Source organism: Thermobia domestica, chromosome 10, assembly GCF_964235325.1.
Source record: "Thermobia domestica chromosome 10, izTheDome1.hap1.1, whole genome shotgun sequence".
In the NCBI taxonomy this organism is placed as follows: Eukaryota; Metazoa; Arthropoda; class Insecta; order Zygentoma; family Lepismatidae; genus Thermobia; species Thermobia domestica.
In genome coordinates, this window is record NC_137463.1 from 269,299,568 (window position 1) to 269,321,111 (window position 21,544).

General features: G+C 35.9%; 2 protein-coding genes across 2 annotated transcripts in view; one reads left to right on the plus strand and one right to left on the minus strand.

The window, feature by feature from the left end:
- Positions 1-952: 952 nt before the first annotated feature.
- Positions 953-17,935, plus strand: LOC145663223 (pre-mRNA-splicing factor RBM22; the record flags this gene model as incomplete). Its single annotated transcript, XM_081729587.1, is given in 5 exon segments — positions 953-1,006; positions 3,666-3,929; positions 9,618-9,847; positions 14,363-14,506; positions 17,165-17,935. Coding segments are annotated over 5 exon segments (1,341 nt in total), but the record flags the coding sequence as incomplete, so codon positions are not given.
- Positions 17,936-18,357: 422 nt separating this feature from the next.
- The window catches only part of LOC145663222 (cytosolic carboxypeptidase-like protein 5), a 107,609-nt gene continuing 104,422 nt past the window's right edge, over positions 18,358-21,544 (minus strand). The window contains exon 10 of the mRNA XM_081729586.1: positions 18,358-18,874. Within this exon, the coding sequence (XP_081585712.1) occupies positions 18,670-18,874 (205 nt within the window). The 3' untranslated portion in view covers positions 18,358-18,669. The remainder of the gene's footprint in view (positions 18,875-21,544) is intronic.

The following is a 21,544-nucleotide window of genomic DNA, read 5'->3' on the forward strand; positions in this document are numbered from 1 at the left end:
AAAACTCTTGTTTACAAACATTATGGGCTCCTTTAATTCTTACGTAATATATACAGATGGTTAATAAATTATGATTGACATACCATAATGTTAAAGTACTGTGGGGGATTAAGTCTTAACGTACGTATTATAAGAAAATGTTCGTATCCAACGTGCAACTAAGTTTTACTCTGTTCTGTCATTTCGCGAAAACGCTACTTTTAGTGTTTATTTATTGTGATATTAGGTACATAATATGCAAATATGAGCAATTTTCAAGATAGAGCAATTTCTTAAAATTAGGAAAATATGTGTGATTAAAATTTAGCATGTTTATCTATGAATATATAAATAAAATAAAAATTATTAAGTTATATCTCAGAGTTATAGAAGTTCTAAATTCTGTAATAATCAACTCCTAATGTCTAAGCGCAGTTCAAATTCTAAGATGATTTTAGTTCAGGAAGTTGCTCACAACTGTCATTGTGATATATGCTATTTTTATATTTTGTAATGGCTGCTTCAGAGAAACAGCGCAACATATACATGAAATACTTATGTTGTATTCAGAGCTTGTTCACCAGTATATTAGTTGCTGGGTATTATTTTTTATTTAAAAAGATTGGTTAAATTGATATGAAATGACCCTTATACTATGACCTTATCAATGACATTTTTAGAATTTCTTTTATTTTTATTTTGCTTTTTTTTTAAAATAACACTCATTAAACTATTATGTGTGCCATAGTTTAATTTTAGAAAAGTAGTTTTGTCGGCAAATACGACATAGTTGTAAAGTAGAAAACTTGGGAAGTCATTTACATAGATATGAAAAGGTAAAATACATTAGGTGCCATCTTTCTCAACGACTTGCATATAATTTCTTCGGTGGATATTAATATATAAATAGTACATTTGATTGCTCTATGTTGAATTGTCGTACATATTATTAATTGTTATTTGTCTCTTTCAGGAGTTCCCGATCTTGTGCCAAACTTGTTTGGGTGATAACCCTTACATTCGAATGGTAAGTGTATGCTGGATGTTTTATTTATTTATTTATTTCTTAAGAAAGAAATTCCCGTATATAATAAGTGGCCGCTTTAAAATATTTTAGGGGGCGCGGTGGGTCAGTGGTAGAGCGTTCACCTCCGGTGCTTGGGGTCCCTGGTTCGATCCCAGCTCGCGCCGTGTGGACTTTGTGGTGGACAAACACCGTGCTCGTGGGTTTTCTCGGGATTTTCCCGTTTCCTTCCACTTTCTTCATTCCACCATTTCACTCATCTCTCATTATCACCGTCTCCTTTAGCCTAACTGGCATAACTGTGGGACGTTAAACTTAACGATTTCATTTCATTTTTTAAAAATATTTTAGTGTTACGTCCCAGAGTTATACTCTGTAGACTACAGGAGACGGATGATTAATGTTCATGAAATAATTGGGAGATGAGAATGTGGGAGAAAAGTGGAGAATCCCGAGAAAATCCACGAACACGATGTGGTTCACCACAAACTAATATGGTCTAAGATTGAACTAAGGACTTCTCACACCAGAGATGAGCACACTACTGCTAAGTCATCGGGATCCCTTAATGGTCGGTTAATTTATATATACAGGGTGAACGGTGGCTACGTGGACAAACTTGGACGGGTAATAATACATCTAAAAAGAAGCAAAAAAGTCCTAGTAAACATGGGGGAAATTCCGTCCCGTTTAAGAGTGAGAACGCGTGACACTTCTTTCCTTTACAGCATGTCCGGGAATCCCTCCTTTCCTTTGGGGAATCCCGTGCGCACGCATAGCTGCGTTTTCAAACATGCATTTTTGAATAGAGTATGTATGACTTTCTAAGTGACGTTTTTAACCCCACTCTCTGCGATGTATTGTTTCTAAGCTGTTGGCCTCTGAAGTTATGTTCCCACGCTTTCGACACTCTGTCACTCCTAAACAGGACGGAATTTTCTCCATGTTCACTAGGACTTTTTTGCTTCTTTTTGGATGTACTATCATTCGTCCAAGTTTGTCCACGTAGTTACCGTTCACCCTGTATATATATATATATATGTATATATATATGTATATATATACTCATATAATGGTAAGATCCTGTGGAAAAAGTAATGTAGCATCTTAGAAAGTAGAAGTCTTTGTCTTGACCAGATGTGTGAGCTGTGAGTGTTGCTAGTTGAGAAATGTGAGGAAGGAGAAGTTTTACATTCTCCATCTCTGTAAAGTACAGCATGTCCATAAATATATTATCATATTTTAAAGTGGTATTACGTCACTTTGGGTAATCGTATTTAAATGGAATTGGTCACATTTGGAAGAATTTTTACTATACCGCATAGACATTGAATGTGGGCCCCACGAGTGGCGATGCAGGCATCGAGACGATATTCCCATTCACGCCATACACGCTTCAATATATTTCATGAAATGGACTGGATGGCAGCACTGATACAAACTTGCATTTCTTACAGGGTTTGAGGCAGTGGAAATACATAGACAAAATGCTTAGTTAACCCCATAAAAAGAAGTCACAAACCGTCAAGTCAGGCAACCTCGGTAGCCACTTATAGGAGACATTATCAGGGTGTCCCTCGGTCACGAAATCAAAAAACTGTCATTAAAGTTAAGAAAAAGTCATAAAATTTAGCTTTTGAGCCGCGATTTTTTTAAATCTGTACAAATATAAGTATAGACTGGAAATTTTTGTTCTATAAGACGTCAAAATTCACCACCAAAAAGTCTATGGTCGGCTTTAGACACTACCAACTCGCAAGGAAAGCACGCTTCTATCGCATGCATAAAAATTCGGCCTAATTCGCTCTTGGGAATGTTGCTAAATGTTATGATTTGGGAAAGAAAAAATCACGAAATTTGATTTTGGAATTTTAGTAGACCTCCTAATTATTATCAAATCTGGCACATCCAATCCATCTTCCTGGTAGCCGCTCATTCAGATGTTCCCGAACATGTAAGTGGCAGTGAGGAGGTGCTCCAATCATTGCCTTCTTCTTCTTCCAATTAGTGAGCGTGCGAACAGAAGTGTGCTCACCAATTAGTGAGAACAAAGTAAACATGAGTGAATTTACTTTCTCTGTGTTATTCCCATTCATTATTGACATTATTATCCATTGTTGACATGCAAAAAAATAAGTTTTTCTTTGAAATGTGACCAATTTCATTTAGATGCGATTATCCAAAGTGAAGTAATACCGCTTTAAACTATGATAATATATTTATGGAAACGCTGTATATCTGTTAGGATAATAATAGTTCTGTTAAACATAGTTGTACTACACTGAAATATTCATAATTAGAAGTGTTAACTTATTATGGATAACTTTAATGATTCTGTTCTCTCAAATTATTCTAGATATGATGTATCTCCTTTCCCTTATTTAGCCAGGTTAAAGATTTTTTTTTTTTTTTAAGTTTTTTCTTTTGTTTTTCTGCAAATATAGAAACAACCTACAAGATAAAGTAATAGCAGTTAAGGTGTTTCCATCAGAGTGAAAACGAAACGATTACAATTAAACAAATAAAGCACTTTAACAGATATAAAATGCTGTTATTAAAATAAAAGACGTTATAGTGTTGATGTTCTATTATGATTAATTTTCTTTATGAGGATTATTTTGGTTGAATCATTGATGATGTGATATATCTGATTGCTCAACAGACCAAAGAGAGGTATGGGAAGGAGTGTAAGATCTGCTCGAGGCCGTTTACAGTGTTCCGGTGGTGCCCAGGCGCCCGGATGCGGTTCAAAAAGACTGAAGTTTGTCAGACGTGTAGCCGACTGAAGAATGTGTGCCAGACCTGTTTGTTGGATTTAGAATATGGACTCCCTATTCAAGTGAGAGACACGGCGCTCAAGATAAGGGACGATCTGCCACGGTCGGAAGTCAATAAGGAATACTACATTCAGAACGTTGACAAAGAGGTAAGATAATCCCTTTCAGTTCGTTAAGTATTTCTTAACCGTTTAATTCGTACGCTCTCTTACAAAGCTTCCTTTACCCAAGTATTATTATTATTATTATTATTATTATTATTATTATTATTATTATTATTATTATTATTATTATTAAAATTATTACTTTTGTTCGAAGATAGTCATATATACATTAACACATGGTGTCTTTTTGAGTTTTCTTGTATAATGTCTCTGTTGTCATATTTCTTAAGTAGAGAAAAAGAAAATAGATTGGAGAGAGTTACAAATGCAACTACTGTAAAAATTTGGATTCAGAAATCTTAACGAATTTCACCATATTCTCTCTGTATACATTTTTCATTGTGTACTGAGCATTAGGACAATCAACGGTCTTTATATTATAATTTACTAACCTGCGATATGTTTCTGTAATCATCATAAATTCTGGTAATGACCTATACAGGGTGTTTCAAAACAACACCGACTACATTTGGGAGGTGATTCCTGACGCCAAGATAAGACAAAAAGTATAGATCAATTTGGGTTCACAAATGTTTCCTTTCGGAGATATGAGCTGCCGAAAATATGAAAAAATGAACTTTCAAGCATCCATAGCTCCAATACCATGGGACCTACCGTAGTTGGGTCAAGACTTCACTTAGGAACTAATGTGCCCTATCCAAAAATAATTGTTTCAGAAAGCTAAAGTACTCACGGAACAATTTTTATAGGAGTTTGGCTATGGACATATAATTCGAAGTACTCACCAACTACCTCTATAAAAATTGTGGAAGTACCGCAGGATTGTGAAACATGGATATTTGGATACAGTACATACTAGTTCGTAAGTGAAGTTTTGACCTGACTACGGTAGGTCCCATAATGTTGCTGCTATGAACCTTTAAAGTTTATGTTTAACCTCGGAAAGGAATGATTTGTGCACCCAGGTTAGTCTATACTTTTTGTCTTATCTTGGTGTCAGGAATAACCTCCCAAACGTTGTCGGTGTTAGTTTGAAACACCTTGAATATATGGAATAGGATCCCCGTCATACTTCGTCATGTGACAAACTTTTCTTCGTATGACGAAGTAAGCCTGACGAAGGATAGTCGTGTATTTTATCTGAACTATTTCGTGCATATCAGAACACACGGTGATTACAGGAATATATCAAGGTCGGTAAATTAGAATATAATATTCATACCAGGATTTATAATGATTATAGGAAGATATCAGGGTTCAATAAATTAGAATATAATGTAAACAGAGTTGTATATGCTCTTAAGCTACTATAAACAGTATTACTATGTATCACGAATTTTTGTAATTCAATCAGACGATTTGCTGACACTTATGGAAGACATCTAAAAGTTGCCAAACTGGAAGCACGTGTTACGATTCCTTGCTTCCTTCCGAGAGAAAAATAGATAATGTGGCTCCTCAAAACCGTTAAAAAAATCGCTTCTTGTAAAACATCTATTGCATAGCTTGTAGTATTATCACTAATTTTAATTCTTTATCCTTCCTGTGAGTCAAAATAAAACGTAATTCCAGAAAACTGTTGATGATTTTCCACAACAGGGAAGAAATCTTGTTGCAGTAGGGTATGGTATACCGTTTAATGACAAACAAAGCATTGAAATCTTTTCCCATCGTGAGTTTTTTTTTTTTTTTTTTTTTTTTTTTTTTTTTTTTTTTTTTTTTTAATAAAGATAACTGCAATTAATTTTTCAGTTAGTCATAGAACTAACATACAGAGATCTGTGCAGAGAGACACTTGACACGAAATTTATAATTGTTAAAGTAAGTATAATTGAGGAAGTAAAATAATTACTATTTTCAGACGAACATATTAGATTTCTCATGAAAGGGCTAATACAAATGCGTTGGTGAGTTGGCTTTGTCTCTGACGCTCTCGAAAGGAATCAACATCTTGATTGTCTTAGTTGCCTGTCAGGAATCTAACTATCAATATGCTTTTTTTTTCCCAAAGAATTGGGAGTTTCTAATGTGTCTAGATAACAAAAGGATGGATATTTTTGTCCCGTATTATATTTTACATTTTGTTTGCGGCTCATCTCATTAATCTAAGAACATTAATGGCAGCAGTCCTGAAATAGGTGGCAGTCGATCTCGATATACCCTATGGTGACGCAATCAGAGTTTCGTCTGCTGGCAAAGAGATGGATATATATATATATATATATATATATTCTGGTAATACTTAGAAGGTTTCGTTTGTACTCTTGTTAATCTTTCATAATAGAACGAATAATACGCCCTTATTATTACAAGTTGTTCTATGTGTTTTGAGAATATATTAAGTATGTACTAACACAAAAGAAACAAATGAAAAGGTCCGTCTTTCAAATGAGCCATTAACCAGTAGATATCCTTGGTATAGCATGTTCTTGTACTGATTTTAGCATCGATAAAGATTTGACGTTTTTGCTAGAGAGTGTTAGAATCTTAAAGAGTACAATAACAAAAGCCATTAATTTGTTAATTGTGGAGGACATGTAAATGTATAAGTGAAAGATGGAAACGTGTATTTTTTAGTATTTCTCACTATGCTGTAAGAACTATATCCGATTTCTTTAACTCTTGAGTGACTTATTGGACGCTATCTGTACATCAATCCAGGTAGTAGTCTCTTATTTAATTATATTTTTCCATTGGATGACCTAATATTATCATAAAAATTTATGAATTGTGAGCGACAGAATTATTATGGTCAAGCTCGTGCTAGAAGAAAAAGAATTATTGAATATAGTTTGCGCCTCACAAACCCAGATATGATGAAGAGACAAAGCAAGCATTTTGGATGAAGCTAGATAGTACTCTGCAGAATTGTTCATTGCATGAGAATCTTGTCCTAGCAGGAGATCTAAATGGGCATGTAGGAGGATCAAGATATGAAATAATACATGGAGCATATGGATTCGAAGAGAGAAATGAACAAGATGAGAACAGAAGCATACGATATTGGTATCCTGGATACTTTCTATAAAAAGAAAGAAGACGACCTTGTTACATATGTGAGTAAAGATCTCATATCGACTTCGTCGTATGGAGAAGAAAAAACCTATGTGATGCAAAAGATTGCAAAATAATACCAGGTAAGAGTTTAACAGAATATCACCTCGTACTAGCCGATATGTGCATCAAGGAAAAAGTAGGAAGAAGACGAGAAAATGTTCCTTTTCAAACGAAGTGTTAAAACTAGATGGGGCAAGTGTTGAAAAGATTTGAAAGGAAATTAACATATTGCAAATGGAGGAAGCAGTTCATGTGGCAGAAGAGTGGATCAGAGTGTAAGTAGTACTCAGGGAAACACCAAGAAAAGTTGTGGAAGAAACAAAAGGAAGAGACCTCGTTGATAAGGAAATGTGGTGGTGGAATACAGAAGTTGAAGCAACTGTAAAGAAGAAAAAGGAACGATAGGAAAATGGCAGAATTCTGGCAATCAACAAGACCTTAAGAGCTACAAGAAACAGTTAGTGTAGCAAAAGATCAGGCTTATCATGAGTTGTACAACAACCTAGAAACAAAGGAGAGAGAAAAAATAATTTAGAAACTCTCGAAGGCAAGAAAGAGGCAAATGAAAGATATTTCACATGTGCACTGCATCAAGGATGAAAATAGCGAGATTCTCAAAGGTGAGAAGATGATAAAGAAGCAGTGGAAGAAGTATTTCCAGAAACTAATCAATGAAGAAAACCCGAGAGAAAGTTGCGAAAGTCTTTTCACAAATCAGGACCATGTTAGAATTAGAAAATGCCATGAAAAAGATGAAAAGAGGTAAAGCCTGAGGAACGGGTAATATCCCTATTGAAGCATGGAAAAAAATGAAATGAAATGAAATTTTTGAGTTTTACGTCCCACGGTTATGCCGGTTAGGCTAAAGGAGACTGTGATGATGAGTAATGAATGAAATGGTAGAATGAAGAAAGTGGGAGGAAACGGGAGAACCCCGAGAAAACCCACGCACACGGTGTTTGTCCACGAAGCATGGAAAAGTATAGGTAAGGATAGAGTGCAGTGATTAACTCAACTTTTTAAAAACAAAGGAGATATGCAAGAATGTGGCAAAACTTTTGAGTCATGTAATGAAGCTCTTGGAGAGAGTGATAGAAGCAAAATTGAAAGAAGAGGCTGAAATAACAGAAAACAAATTTGGTTTCATGCCAACGGAAACCTAGGATACTAACGGAAAAGTACAGAGAATACCAGAAGTACATCCATATTGGTTCCATCGACCTAGAGAAAACATACGTACTGTACAGGGTGTCCGGTGAGGAAATGCAAAGATTTCGGCAGGTGATAAGGGAGGTCATTCTAAGCCAAAATGCCTATATGAACATAGGGTCTAATCCCCTTCGTTTCGGAGATAGGGGTGAAAGTAAGTTTTTGCCGCTTGAAAAAGGGAATTTTATAGCACAATTCGAAAATGTTCCCTCCATTATTTCCCTCTTGTATGCAGTACGTGGACAAACTGTATACCGTCTGAAAGCCTGTTTCAGTAGCTTTAAAACGAGGTACCAATACTTAACGTAAAATCAACCACAGGGTGTTCTATAAGCTTTCACAAGGAACTTGAGAAGTGCAAGCGGCAAAAACTTACTTTCACCCTTATCTCCAAAACGAAGGGGATTAGACCCTATGTTCATATAGGCATTTTGGCTTAGAATGACCTCCTCTATCACCTCCCAAAATCTTTGCATTTCCTCACCGGACACCCTGTATTATTTGCTGTACAGGGTATTAGCATAAATGATACATTCGTTTTAAAAAAGCTATATTTTCAAAAGTATTATATGTACCACATGAAAGATATATAAAAAGAACCAGAAACTCACCAAGTGTGTACTATGTGGCAGCGCGAGTCCATTATCATTCCGATCGGATGTGGCAGTGTGGCAGTACGAGATTAGCACCTGTCGAAAATGGAGGGAAAGCAACAAAAAGTTTTTGTGTGCTTGAATATGCCAGATATTCGTTTGTTATAGCTGTGCAGCGCGCTTTTAGAAGAGAGTGTGAAAAAGAACCGCCATGTAAACAAAGTATTTTGCGGTGATATCGGCGATTCAAGGACATTAGTTGCTTGTGTAAAGGGAAAAGCACTTCACCTCCCAGATCTCGTGATTTAACGCCCTGCGACTTCTTCCTGTAGGGGTACGTTAAGGACCGTGTTTACGTATCCCCACTGCCGCAATCCTTAGTTGAGCTCAAAGAACGTACCAGTGCTGACAATTGACAGGACTGTGCTACAAGATGTATAGATTGAGTTCGAGTATCGTCTGGACGTGTGTCGTGTCACCAAAGGGGCACATATTGAACATTTGTAGAGGGTTTGTGGTTCTTTTCATATATCTTTGTTTTGTGTACATGTAATACTTTTCAAAATGAATGAATCATTTATGCTAACCCTTTATAATATATTAGCTATTATCAGCCCTTTAGCGTACAAGTAATTACTTACATGTTACTGAAATAATAACTCAGTTAATAGATGTATTAAAAACGTAATTAAAATTTCATTACATACATGTTTGCTTCAGTGCTTATTGAAGATAGACATTAATAAGGATTAATATGTCGATATAATGCCTTTAACCTTGTAAAACAAAATAAAACTAAGTAGAATATAAATTGACAAGAACTGTTCGTGGTGTAATGTAACTGTTGTTTCAGGTGGGGAAATTGGATCCTACCACCCCGGCTGGTGCTGTTGGGAAATCTCAAGCGGCCAGTGACTTACTTCTGAAGTTGGCGCGGACGACTCCTTACTACAAGAGGAATCGACCTCATATTTGTTCGTTTTGGGTGAAGGGAGAATGCAAACGAGGAGAAGAATGTCCCTATCGTCATGAAAAGCCCACAGATCCAGACGATCCGTTGGCTGACCAAAATATAAAGGACAGGTAACAGTAATTATTCTGTACGTCATAAATGAAAGGTCATACTATAATGCTCTTACAGGGAATCATGTAATCGACATGTAACCCTGGATTGGTCTACGTCTCTAATGTCACACTGTTGGTATACGTGTGAGACATTGTTTTTCTTTTGTTTTTGATATTGTTGTTACCTTCTGTCAATCATGGTATTTACAGAAAGATATGAGAACCATTAATAATGCAAGAAAAGCGTATCTTAACAATATGATTTCGGTTTATAATTTTGTTACCATGTACATAGAATCTTATATATATATATATATATATATAAACTTAATTTTTAAATACTGTTATATTAACTTAGCTGCTCATACTCACTCAAAAAATTAGTCAACATAACGTACGGTAGTCTTTTGATAAAAGCACATAATTGTTTTTGTCATTAAATATACTCAGGTTCATATTTAAAGACAATTTATAGATGTTACAAACACAAGGAGTTTTAATGTTATAGAAAATATTAATTGCGTTATATTGACCAAGTGTTTTTGTCTGTATCAAGAATTAAACATATTTGTTGTTAATATACTGTGTATACGTAGTTCTAACAAATATTTCTTGCTACATAGGGGAAAACAGAATAATTACTCACTAAGGCACAATTAGATATAGATTAGACTTACTTTAAGCACAATACTTAAACCCGTTGAAAATGATATAGTATACTTCACTGATTTTATCTAGCCATGCTAGGATTTCCTTTTGATTACTCATATTACACGAAAGTGCAAAATTACACAATTGTAAAAAGAATAATAAACTGTGAATTTAGCGAAAAATATTCTCGTCGGTCGTATACGTGTGAGTGCCACGCTTACATTCACGACATGCTACTTTTTAAATAGTACTTGAACTTCAAGTGGCCAGGTTGCGCCACCGCAATAGCTACATCCTTTGACTACAGAAAGTACAAAAGACAGTGAGAAATAATTTCACAATGCTGCTGTTATTAATATATGAGAAATTAACTTGTTTCCCTGCAAGTGAGCACCGAGCTCACACATGTACCAATCCGGGGTTAAGCAGGAAATAGTAAAAGGTTGTCACATAACACAAAGATAAACAAATTATAAAAGCTTTTGCTACACCCGTCAGCAGATGGAAAGACAGGAAGAATAAACAACTTCAAAAAAGTCGCTGTAAAGCGTTCGGTTGGGTGTCTTTCCAGGGTCAGATGATAATGTTGTACGGATTTTAAGCAAATAATTTAAGTGAGTGCTGTAAAGTCATCTGATGCTCTGTAAACACATTATGTAGGTACAGTGTTCCTCGCAAACATGGATATTTAGATGGAACTTTACTTGAGTAAATTTCATAGTTCTCAAACACAAACTCATTTTTCGTGTTAGCTTATAAGGTGTAAAAAGGAGAAGATTTTCTTCTTATGTCTACTTTAACTTCTTGGTTTTATTTAATACGAGGGTCGTCCAGAAAGTAAGTAATGTTTTAGCATAGTTAAATAAAAACAGATATATCAGCACAAAACTTTATTTACAAAGCCACAGGACCTTACTTTACTTTTCTATGTAATCGCCATAGTTGTCAAGACATTTGTTATAACGTGGGACCAGTTTTTCAATGCCGGTGTTATACTCATCTGCCGCCAAAGATTTGAGCCAGGTTATCACTGCTTCATGTAGGAGCGAAATTAGTGGAAAAGATTTGTGTAACGTGCTCAAAGTGAAACGTCGTTTTTCCTAATTTTTTCTTCGACTTCTTCCTTCAGTTCTTCCGTAACAAGTGTTGACCCGTCACTCCGATCTTCATCATGCACGCTAGACCTTCCTTGGTTAAACATAATTCACCATTTTCTAACTGATGACCCGTTCATTGCACTATCACTATAAACATTCTTTATTTGCCTATAAATTTTAATAGGCTTAACATTTCGTGCGTTCAGAAAACGAATGACACACCGTACGTCACATTTGGCAGGATTTTCGATTGGTGCCGTCATTTTGAATCGCTGCAAAAACAAGCAGCGTGACTGCACAGCATGTGAAGGAAGGAGCTAACTGCCGCACATGCGATCGCAGTGATCGGTGATCAGCGCCACGCGCTATGCGAAATCGTTCTTTACTTTGTGGAGGGCCCTTGTATAAAGAATTAGTTGCCGAAGTTGGATTATCTGTTTACTGCTACAGATTATTTTTGTTAAATCGGGGAAAGAAGAGATTTCGAGTAATTAATTTCTTGTTATTTTATTCTGATATACATTTGTTTAAAAGCAAAAAGAGAAATGTTATTTTCTTTAAATAATAATAATAAGACAAACGTAAGTAATAATTTGGAGGAGTAAAGTGAATACATTTCGCGTTTATTGCTCCAGTTGCTGTTCAAGCCGTGTTCATTATAATCATCATAATTGTAATTATCTACATTTTTTTTTTTTTTTTTTTTTTAAATATTAAATTTCTTGTAAATACTTGGTTCGTTTTGATTTACACGGAGGCTAAATGAAACAAGGCTGTACACTTTTAAGTGTGATTTGAACAACACGAGGTCCTTCCGTGAGTCACACGCGAGTGCCAGAGGCACTAATTCTAACAATTTAACCACGAGGAACCTCAAATAATATATAAGAACTATTAGTCATTCTGTGTATGAGGTCCGTACACAGGTATATGGGTAAAGTTAATCTCTAATTGTTCACTTTGATCGCATAGAAGGCAAGATTCTGTTCATGGAATTAATGGAATGTAAACTTCAGACAATGTAAAACCACGCTCAGGAACTCTATCATTGTACTTACAGATTTCTGTAATTCCTGAATTCTCTTTAAATCTCCAAGCTTTGGACTCTTTCCTGGAGTCTTGGTCACGGAGGTTAAAAACAGGAAGATAAAGAATAGAAACATCAAGGAATAAAAATAGAACGGACTTACCAAGGAAAAAGCCATGTTGTACAGAAACACGTTGTCAAGTACGTCTGTAATCTTCAGATGAAGTTGATGCAAACTAAAATATGGCGGAGTCAATTTGTGCGGAAGTTTGCCAACAAGAAACAAGAAAGGCGCACAAATTGACTCCGCCATATTTTAATTCCTTGATGTTTTTATTCTTTTTCTTCCTGTTTTTAACCTCCGTGACCAAGACTCCAGGAAAGAGTCCAAAGCTTAGAGGTTTAAAGAGAATTCAGGAATTACAGAAATCTGTAAGTACAATGATAGTGGAATGTAGTTCACTTGCTTTTTACCCAATCAGGAGTCGTGGCCTATATCATATTGTGTGTATCGATTATTGTTATTGTTTTATAATTTCCTCTATCGAACTAGTGATTAGAAAAGTAGACTGGCATTGATTTCTGAAATGACAAGTAGCTCTCAGTCCTAAAAAGTTGGACAACCATGATTGATACCATTATTTATAGTAAATATTGTACTTAAAAAAATACAGGTTTTTATAGATCATCCACTTATTTTAGGTTGAGCCTTACATTATTTTTATTATAAGATGGTGAGTATATTTCTTGTAAAATCATGAAAAACTCTTCACTAAGTCAAGTTTTCCAATGACAGTACAATATATTTATAATATACAGTAAAACCTGTCTTTAGCGGACTCGACCGGGACTCACAAAAATTTCCATTAAAGATAGGTTTACGGTTACCAAAGTTAGACCTACGCAAAAAATAAATAAATAAATAAATAAAATAAAAAATAAAATAAAAATAAAAAAATAAAAATAAAAGCATATAATAGACATTCTGAGATAAAATAAGATGTACGTACATTAGTCAGTTTACAGTATTTATTTGTACTATGAGTTAATACATGCAAAACTTACAATGAACAGAAAAAGTACTGTACATACGTTAACTTAATTTTTCCAATAATCAAGGAGGGTTTTCTATACACATGGCTGCTTGTCTGCTCAACTTTATCCTGAGAAACCACGCTAAGCCTATCAGTATTATTTCGAAATAAGGCAAATGCTGCCTTTCCTTTAAACTTTTGACAGAATCTTGATAAGTCTTTAGCCTACACTCTTCTTCCAACTCAATGCCTTATTTCTCTTCTTCCTCCACCTCTTCTACTCCTTTCACACTTTCCATATAATTCTCAACTAAATCATGTTTATCCGTTGTGTCTGCGTGTGTTTACACATCACTGTCTGTTTTGCTGACAATATATCTAACCTCTCATAGGATGTGTAAAACCTTCCTAAATGCTGCACTTCGAAACTTGAAATTTTCCCATAACAGGTTTATGTTGATTCCCTTTGTCCGCGTAATACAGTTTCCGTTTAATTAAGGGACTTTAACACGATTTTCTCCAATAAACTCATGCGATCGAGAAATATTTCCGTTTAATAAAGGGTCCGTTGAAGAGAGGTTTTACTGTATTAGTTATTATTCTCTGATTGTGACTCATGATATTTGATGTTTTCATTACAGGTGTTGCTGACAGTACAATATATTTATATTAAATTAATTATTATTCTGTATTTGTAACTGATGATATTTTATTTTCATTTCAGATATTATGGAATTAATGATCCTGTGGCTGAGAAGTTGCTCCGTCGAGCAGCGGCGATGCCGAAACTGGATCCTCCAGAAGACAAAAGTATAACTACTTTATACGTTGGAAACTTAGGAGACAAAATTACAGAAAAAGACCTGAAGTAAGTTGACAGAATTTTAGAACTCCTTTCCTAAACATTTGCAGATGAATTCCGTCAAGAAATGCATACACAATTTAATAAATGGTGTCTTGTATGTATAGCTTTCGAAGTTGAATTACCATTAGAATATGTAGAATGGTGTTTGTCAAAATGTCGGTATTATCATTACTATAGCATGTAACGTATGACGTATGATAATGACAGAAAATGGCCGGTACGTACTTGACATTTGAGGATCGGAAATCCATTTGAAAGTGGTATTTCAAGTTTGAAAATGTCTTTGAAGTTCAACGTCAGTGAAGTCACTAACGCTATCGTCTTTGGTGCGACCGATTCCAGGTTCGATTCCCGGTGGGGACGCTCGGTCGAAAAAGGATGAAAACTTTTTGAGGCCAACCATTCTGACTGAGGTTGTGCTAGGTTTTCCTTATTTACACCAGGCAAATGCCGGGATGGCACCTAACATACAGGTCTCAGACCGCCTCCTTCCCTTTCCTCGATAGTGTGATTGTTGAGGGATGTCATCCCTCATACATGATGGGCTAACATGGTGACGAGTGACGATTCGCGTGCGTCCAAACGAACTAGAGGAGAGCAATGTAATTATTTCCCTACTTGTAATAAAAATAATAAAAAATATATATTTCTTCCGCTGCCAAGTAGTATGTATGTATCTGTTAGGGCTAAATAAATACATTTCTGCCAGCAACATATAAATTGTCAACTAAAAAAATCTCTAGAAAATTACGCATGTGAATGTACCTTTAAGCATCGTTAGATATTTGGACAATACTTTAGTTAAACAAAAATTAAATTTTAACAATTATTTTATTATTTACTGTGATGTTGCTGGCGCCATAAGGAAGAGCTTCGTTAGCGGATACTTCAATACCAGTTTCACCTCATTAACTGGCAGGGTTCTGTTATAGCATCGCTTTTTAATTGGATGTTTTGTTAAATTTTCTCGAAAACTACTCACACTCACCATATGATGATGTTCAACTTAATAAGTTCTGTTGTTCGGTTTATCTCGCATCTTCGGGCATTTTTCCCCTTAAATTCTAATATTGTAGAATATATTGAATGAGGCTCGTGTAAATATAAAACAATGAGGCCATTTGTTTATTCTGGAAAAAAGACTAAAATGTTCCAATACATTTGAAGCACATTACAAAATGTGAAGTTATAATAGTTTCACAGAGTAATACTATTCGAGAAGCGAAAACTGCACATAACTTTCTTTTGTAAATCTGGGTTTAATATTACGAAGGCATTTTCAAAAAGTTCCCGTTCTGTCATTGAAATATCGAGCTTTATAGCTGTTCAGGGCATACAGTACCATTTATACAAGAAATATTGCATCAGCTTCTGCCGTGTAGCTGCGTTAATTCGTTGAACTCAGTCATTTACATTGAGCTCGCATACTTCATGACAGTACTCTAGTTCATAGGACTGTTGTCGCTGAGGTCTCAGTGCTAAATCTGGTATGTATGGTGGGTGCAGAATCTCTTAGAAGTCACAGTCTTTCACTATAGCCTTGTCAACAACAGCTGTGTGTACTATGCAGTATGCCAGTTCAACACATATCATCTCATTCAAATAACTGACTGCAATGAATTGACGCAGGTACACAGCAGCTAAAATTAGGACATTGTTTCTTCCATAGTTGGCACTGTTTGCCGCGAACGGCCTATTACCAGCAGCTCGAATATTTCAGTGACAGGACGGAAATTTTTGGAAATACCCTCGTACAATCTGCTGTTACAGTAGAGTCTCGATAACCCGACGGTTCGGATAACTCGGTCACACCCTGGCAGGGCGAAGACCCGTTCCAGGTCATTGTCGAGTATTTTTCTGAGGTCGGTCTTATCAGGTAAATTAGTGTATAGTGTGTGTATTCATTAATATTAATTTTCATTTTCATGTATAGTAAAGGCTCTGTGCCCTCATAAAGTACGTACCTTCCCTTTGTTTAAGGGTATTTTAGCAGTTTATTCTCGGTTATATTCTCAAGCAAGCAATACATACAAGTACAGTACTGTATATTCTTTTTTTTTTAACTCCATTTCCCATAACCCGGCCACCCTTCAGTCCACATTCGGGACTCTACTGTAATTGATGGTAACGTGTAGTGTAATGTAGAATCATGCACTCAATAAAAGTGAGTTTTTGAAGATTTTATATAAATAAATATTTCGAAGATTAATTGAGGAGGATATTTTTGTTCCCTGGTGCTTCTTGTTTTGAGATTTAAGAATATGTTGTCAATAATGAAACTAGATTCAGGCACCGAAAGTCCTTATGTTACCAAAAAGCGGTATATATTGTGATAACTCTGTGCCAGAGATAGATATCGGAATATAAAAGATAATTATACCTAATCGTAGCTGGGTTCTTACTCTTGAAAACAATGACCAACTTTTTAATATACTAACTTATTGTTGTTACGCTTTAAAATTTAAGTTACTGTTTGTATTGAAACAACATCGCTTCCTCTTTAGCGTTATTTCTTTGGAGTTGAACGCTGATACAAATTCTCCTTATATGTTGCTAAAATTATGTGACACTGTCACAATATAGGTTAAATATAATGTAAAGTAAGTACATGCAATAGCTGTTTCCTTGAGAATATTTATGTATTTATTTCTGTGATTTCAGGGACCATTTCTACCAATATGGGGAGATACGTTCCATAACAATGGTGCAGCGTCAACAGTGTGCCTTTGTACAGTTCACTCAACGCGCAGCGGCAGAACTAGCAGCTGAACGGACATTCAACAAACTGATCCTCAACGGTCGAAGACTTACAATCAAATGGGGCCGGTCACAAGCGAGACAGAACGCCCCTGTCACACGAGAAGGTGAAACTGTGCAGGAGGAGCTGGAGCCTGTCCCGGGACTTCCGGGGGCGCTTCCACTGCCTCCAGACGAGCTTCACAACAACTTCTTCAACCTCAGCCAGGCCACGACCACATCACAACCACAACCAACGCTTGCCCCTGCCCCTCCTCCAATGTTAGTTCCCCCGCCTATGCCTCGGCCGCCGCCAGGCATTCGTCCTCCGGGGCCTCCACCCTTCTTCTTCCCTCCACACTTAAGACCTCCGTTGCGTCCACCGCCTGGAGTACGACCTCCGGGATTTGCACCTCAGCATGTGATCCCAGGCGTTCCTCAGCTTCCCAACCCGGCCCCCATGGTTCCTCAGGCGGCCCCTGCCATCCCTATGAAGCCAGGAATCCATTACCCTTCCCAAGACCCCTCGCGAATGGGCACGGCTCAAGGCATAGCAAAGACAAATCTTGGATGAGATTGTTCAGTCGATTCCAAATTCTCAACTGTCGAAGGATGTTTATAATCACGCAACATATGGTGAAGTCTGTGTGTGAAGATGTATTGGTGGCTGTTATTAAATTCATGAATCATGCAGAAGGAATTTTTATTTCACATAACCATCTCCTTCCCTTTAATTAATGTGTGTAAACAGCAGTGAGCAGCAATTGATCTCTTTGATCATTAAGCAACCGCAGTACGCAATTTTGAATCACAATAGTTTGTAAATCGAAGAAATCGTCGGATTGATTTGGCACAACTCGGCTATCAGATTATCAATGCTCTTATATAAGGAACACTTTCGTTTTACTTTCACGAAAAAAAAAGTGAAATCTGGAATTGTGTCTGACATTCATTGTAGATAGGAGTGAGTTAGGGAGGGTCAATATATTAACAATTTGTTAGCTATTTACAAAAGTAAACTTATAAAGGAAATATTTCTATACTACAAGCAATAACGTAATACTGTTAATTTTTTGAGTAATATATTTATAGCTAAGTATCCACTTTTCTGAAAGACTAAACAAATTCAAGCTGTACAAGAATATGTAAAATGATATTACAAACAAATACAATATTTTTTCTTCTTTTTTACAAAATAATGACTAAAATACGCATAGTGAATGTGGGGAAATAGATTGCAACTTGTATAATATACGAATGGTATTGAATAAATTAAAGCGTTTTAAATATAAATATTAAAAGATGTCCAAATACTTTGTATTCAAGAAAGGTACGTTCTCTGTAATACATTTTAAGCTATCGAGGAGTCATTATAAACTATATCATAAAAAATTCTGCAATATTTGAAGTCTTTGATAGGATTTCTTTGCTTATTGAACAACCGGAAATAGAGTTACCATTATAATGAAGAGAAAGGTATTTCTGAAGCCCAAAGAGATTAAGGAAGCACTTTTAAACAATAAACTATCAAATATTATGCCTTCCATCATGAATTCACAACCAGAGTATGGCAGGACATCGCGTAGTTTCTCAGTCCCATGGACAGCTTTTCTTTCTCCGTTTCCTAGGAGTGGCCTGCAAAGGAGGTGAGGTTAGACAGTCATATATTATTGATATATCACGTCATTTCACTTATACTTTAACAGGGGGTGCCCATGAGATGTTTGTTTTTCTTGGGGAGGGGAGCATGATTTTTCATTGGAAATGGAACAATCAAACTTTGATTAGGTATTTATTCTGTTAACCCCCGCCAGGTTTTCAAAGTGCAATAGTGACTCACGAAACCTAAAGTTTAATTAAATTTTTCTTTTATCTTTTAAAATGAACCAATAGAAAGCAATACTATAGTTTGTGTGTGTTGAAAGTAGCATAATTCGCACCATTGCTGGCTAGGTTTATTTGCGTGCAATTTTTTGTTGAAAATGAAAGAAAAGTTAAAAAAAAATGTTATTGGCAATTCCTTTATTATAGCTAAATTAATCTTATCATATAATCTATGTCTTAGGAATTGAACACTCAACAAACTAGGGAGAATTTTGTGAGTCGAGGGAAATTTTAAGACCGTTAAGACAAAAGATTAAGAAATTAAAGAAAGTTCATTCTATAAAGCAAATTATTTTGCTTTTGTCTCGTCTAACTAAATTTTTTAGAGAGAAGAGGGTGGTAAATTTTTGGGAGATGGGTACCTCTGTATTTTAACAAACAATGGTCAATGGATATGCTACGTCGCATACTCAAAGACTGTTCACATCATCAGAGCCGTAGCTAGAGATTTCGGCGCCTGGGGTGAAGTATAATTTGACGTGCCCCTACACTCACTACACCCAGCTTTCCTTTTTTTTTTTTTTTTTTTTTCATATAAGAGAAGAAGCTTTTGTTGTTGTGCTATGTTGACTTTTTTTCAAGCTGCTTGGACAGACCATTGCAAGAGCCAAAAACGAACAATATGTATTCTTTCACAAATAAGAGCTGTTTTCAAGAGGCTTATTTTAGACTTTTTGTTAAACTCGATGAAACTACTTTTGGTTGGTACACAAATCCACTTGGAGATCAGTTATGGAAATTTACAGTACAACTATTTGTAACGTTTCATACTATCGATAAGAAATGAAATTCAATACATTAGAAACTGTGTGCTTTTAAAATGTTCCAAATAGTTGACAGCATTAATTTCTAGTGGTAATTGTAAACTTTGTTTCTGTAATTTTATTCGTAATTTTATTCTGTATATGACCACACTAATAGCATTTTAATTTCGATTCTTTTAATATCAGCAATTAAACGAGTTGAATTTGTTAATGATAGACTTTCTTTTACTACTATTAAGGGTCGGTCGTGTGATATTATTGTTTTAAATGTACATGCCCCAACTGAAGATACGGATGACGATATAAAAGACAGTTTTTACGAAGAAGTGGAACGGATATTTGACCAACTTCCATGATACCATATAAAAATTCTATTAGAGCATTTCAATGAAAAGATTTTCAAACCGGTTATAAGGAAAGGAAGTCTGCATAGGGAAAGTAATTACAACGGCGTTAGTTTCGTGAACTTTGGAACATCTAAAAACCTTATCGTGAGGAGTACAAAACTTCTATATAGTGACGTTCATAAATACACATGGACCTCGCCAGATGGGAGAACACACAATCAAATTGACCACGTTTTAGTAGATAGAAAAAGACAGTCTAGCACAACTGATGTTCACTCGTTCAGAGGACCCGACTGTGACACCGATCACTATCTGGTAGTAGCGATAATAAGAGAGAGAGATTATGGTTCAATAGAGAATATTCAACAGCTGAAAAAGATTAGTTTAAAGAAATTAGAGGAGAATATCAGATTGAAGTGTAATAAATTCTCGTTTTTGGAAGACTTTGAGGACTCTAATATTGAGGGTACTTGCATTCAAATTAGAGATAGCATTAGAATTTCAGCAAGAGAAAAAGTGGGCACGCGAAAATACGTAGCAACAAATTATGGTTCGACCAGAAATGCACCAAACTAACGGAGAAGGGAAAATAGGCGAAACTGGATTGCCTACAAAATCCGAACGATATATATATATAACTACCAGCGGTGGTTTTTCTTAATGTTTGCATGTTTGTACAATCCGCGGCAAAAAACCTGCAACATGAGCATATAAGTTTATTGTGAAATGACGAAGTCTTTTGCTCCAAAATAAGTGTGCACGGGAGGAGGCCGAGGTTTATCCTGGCGTGATTCGTTCCACTTAAAAGTTATGTTGATTGCCTGTGCTGTTAGGCGTAGTTTCACAATAAACTTACATCCTCATGTTGCAGGTTTTTTGCCGCGGATTGTACAAACCTCCTTCCAATATTTTCAATTTTTATTTGTGCTAAATCACTTTTCGTTTTATTGTCAACATCATCTCTTTTTTAAACAAGTGCGTTTGAAACGGGGCTTGCTAGTTGCTTTCTGCTTGAGAGTTTGCCAAACTCCCCAGCTTTAACAGCTTCTGGGCCATTGCGGGGGTTGCGCAGTAAGAGGGGGGTTATCACGCTGTGCACTGCCTCATAAGGCTCCATATGCTTGCAGATCTTTTGCAAACAAATCTACTAAACAAAAACAGCTTTTCCAAAACATAACGCTGTGGAACTGGAACTTCTCCACCGTCCCACACCCTGTAGTATTGGTTGACACGGTTCACGCCTGAAGGGGAATAGTCTGTCCCTTTGTGACAATGTTGCGTACCGTAACCAAGTCGCTACAGGCAGAGAG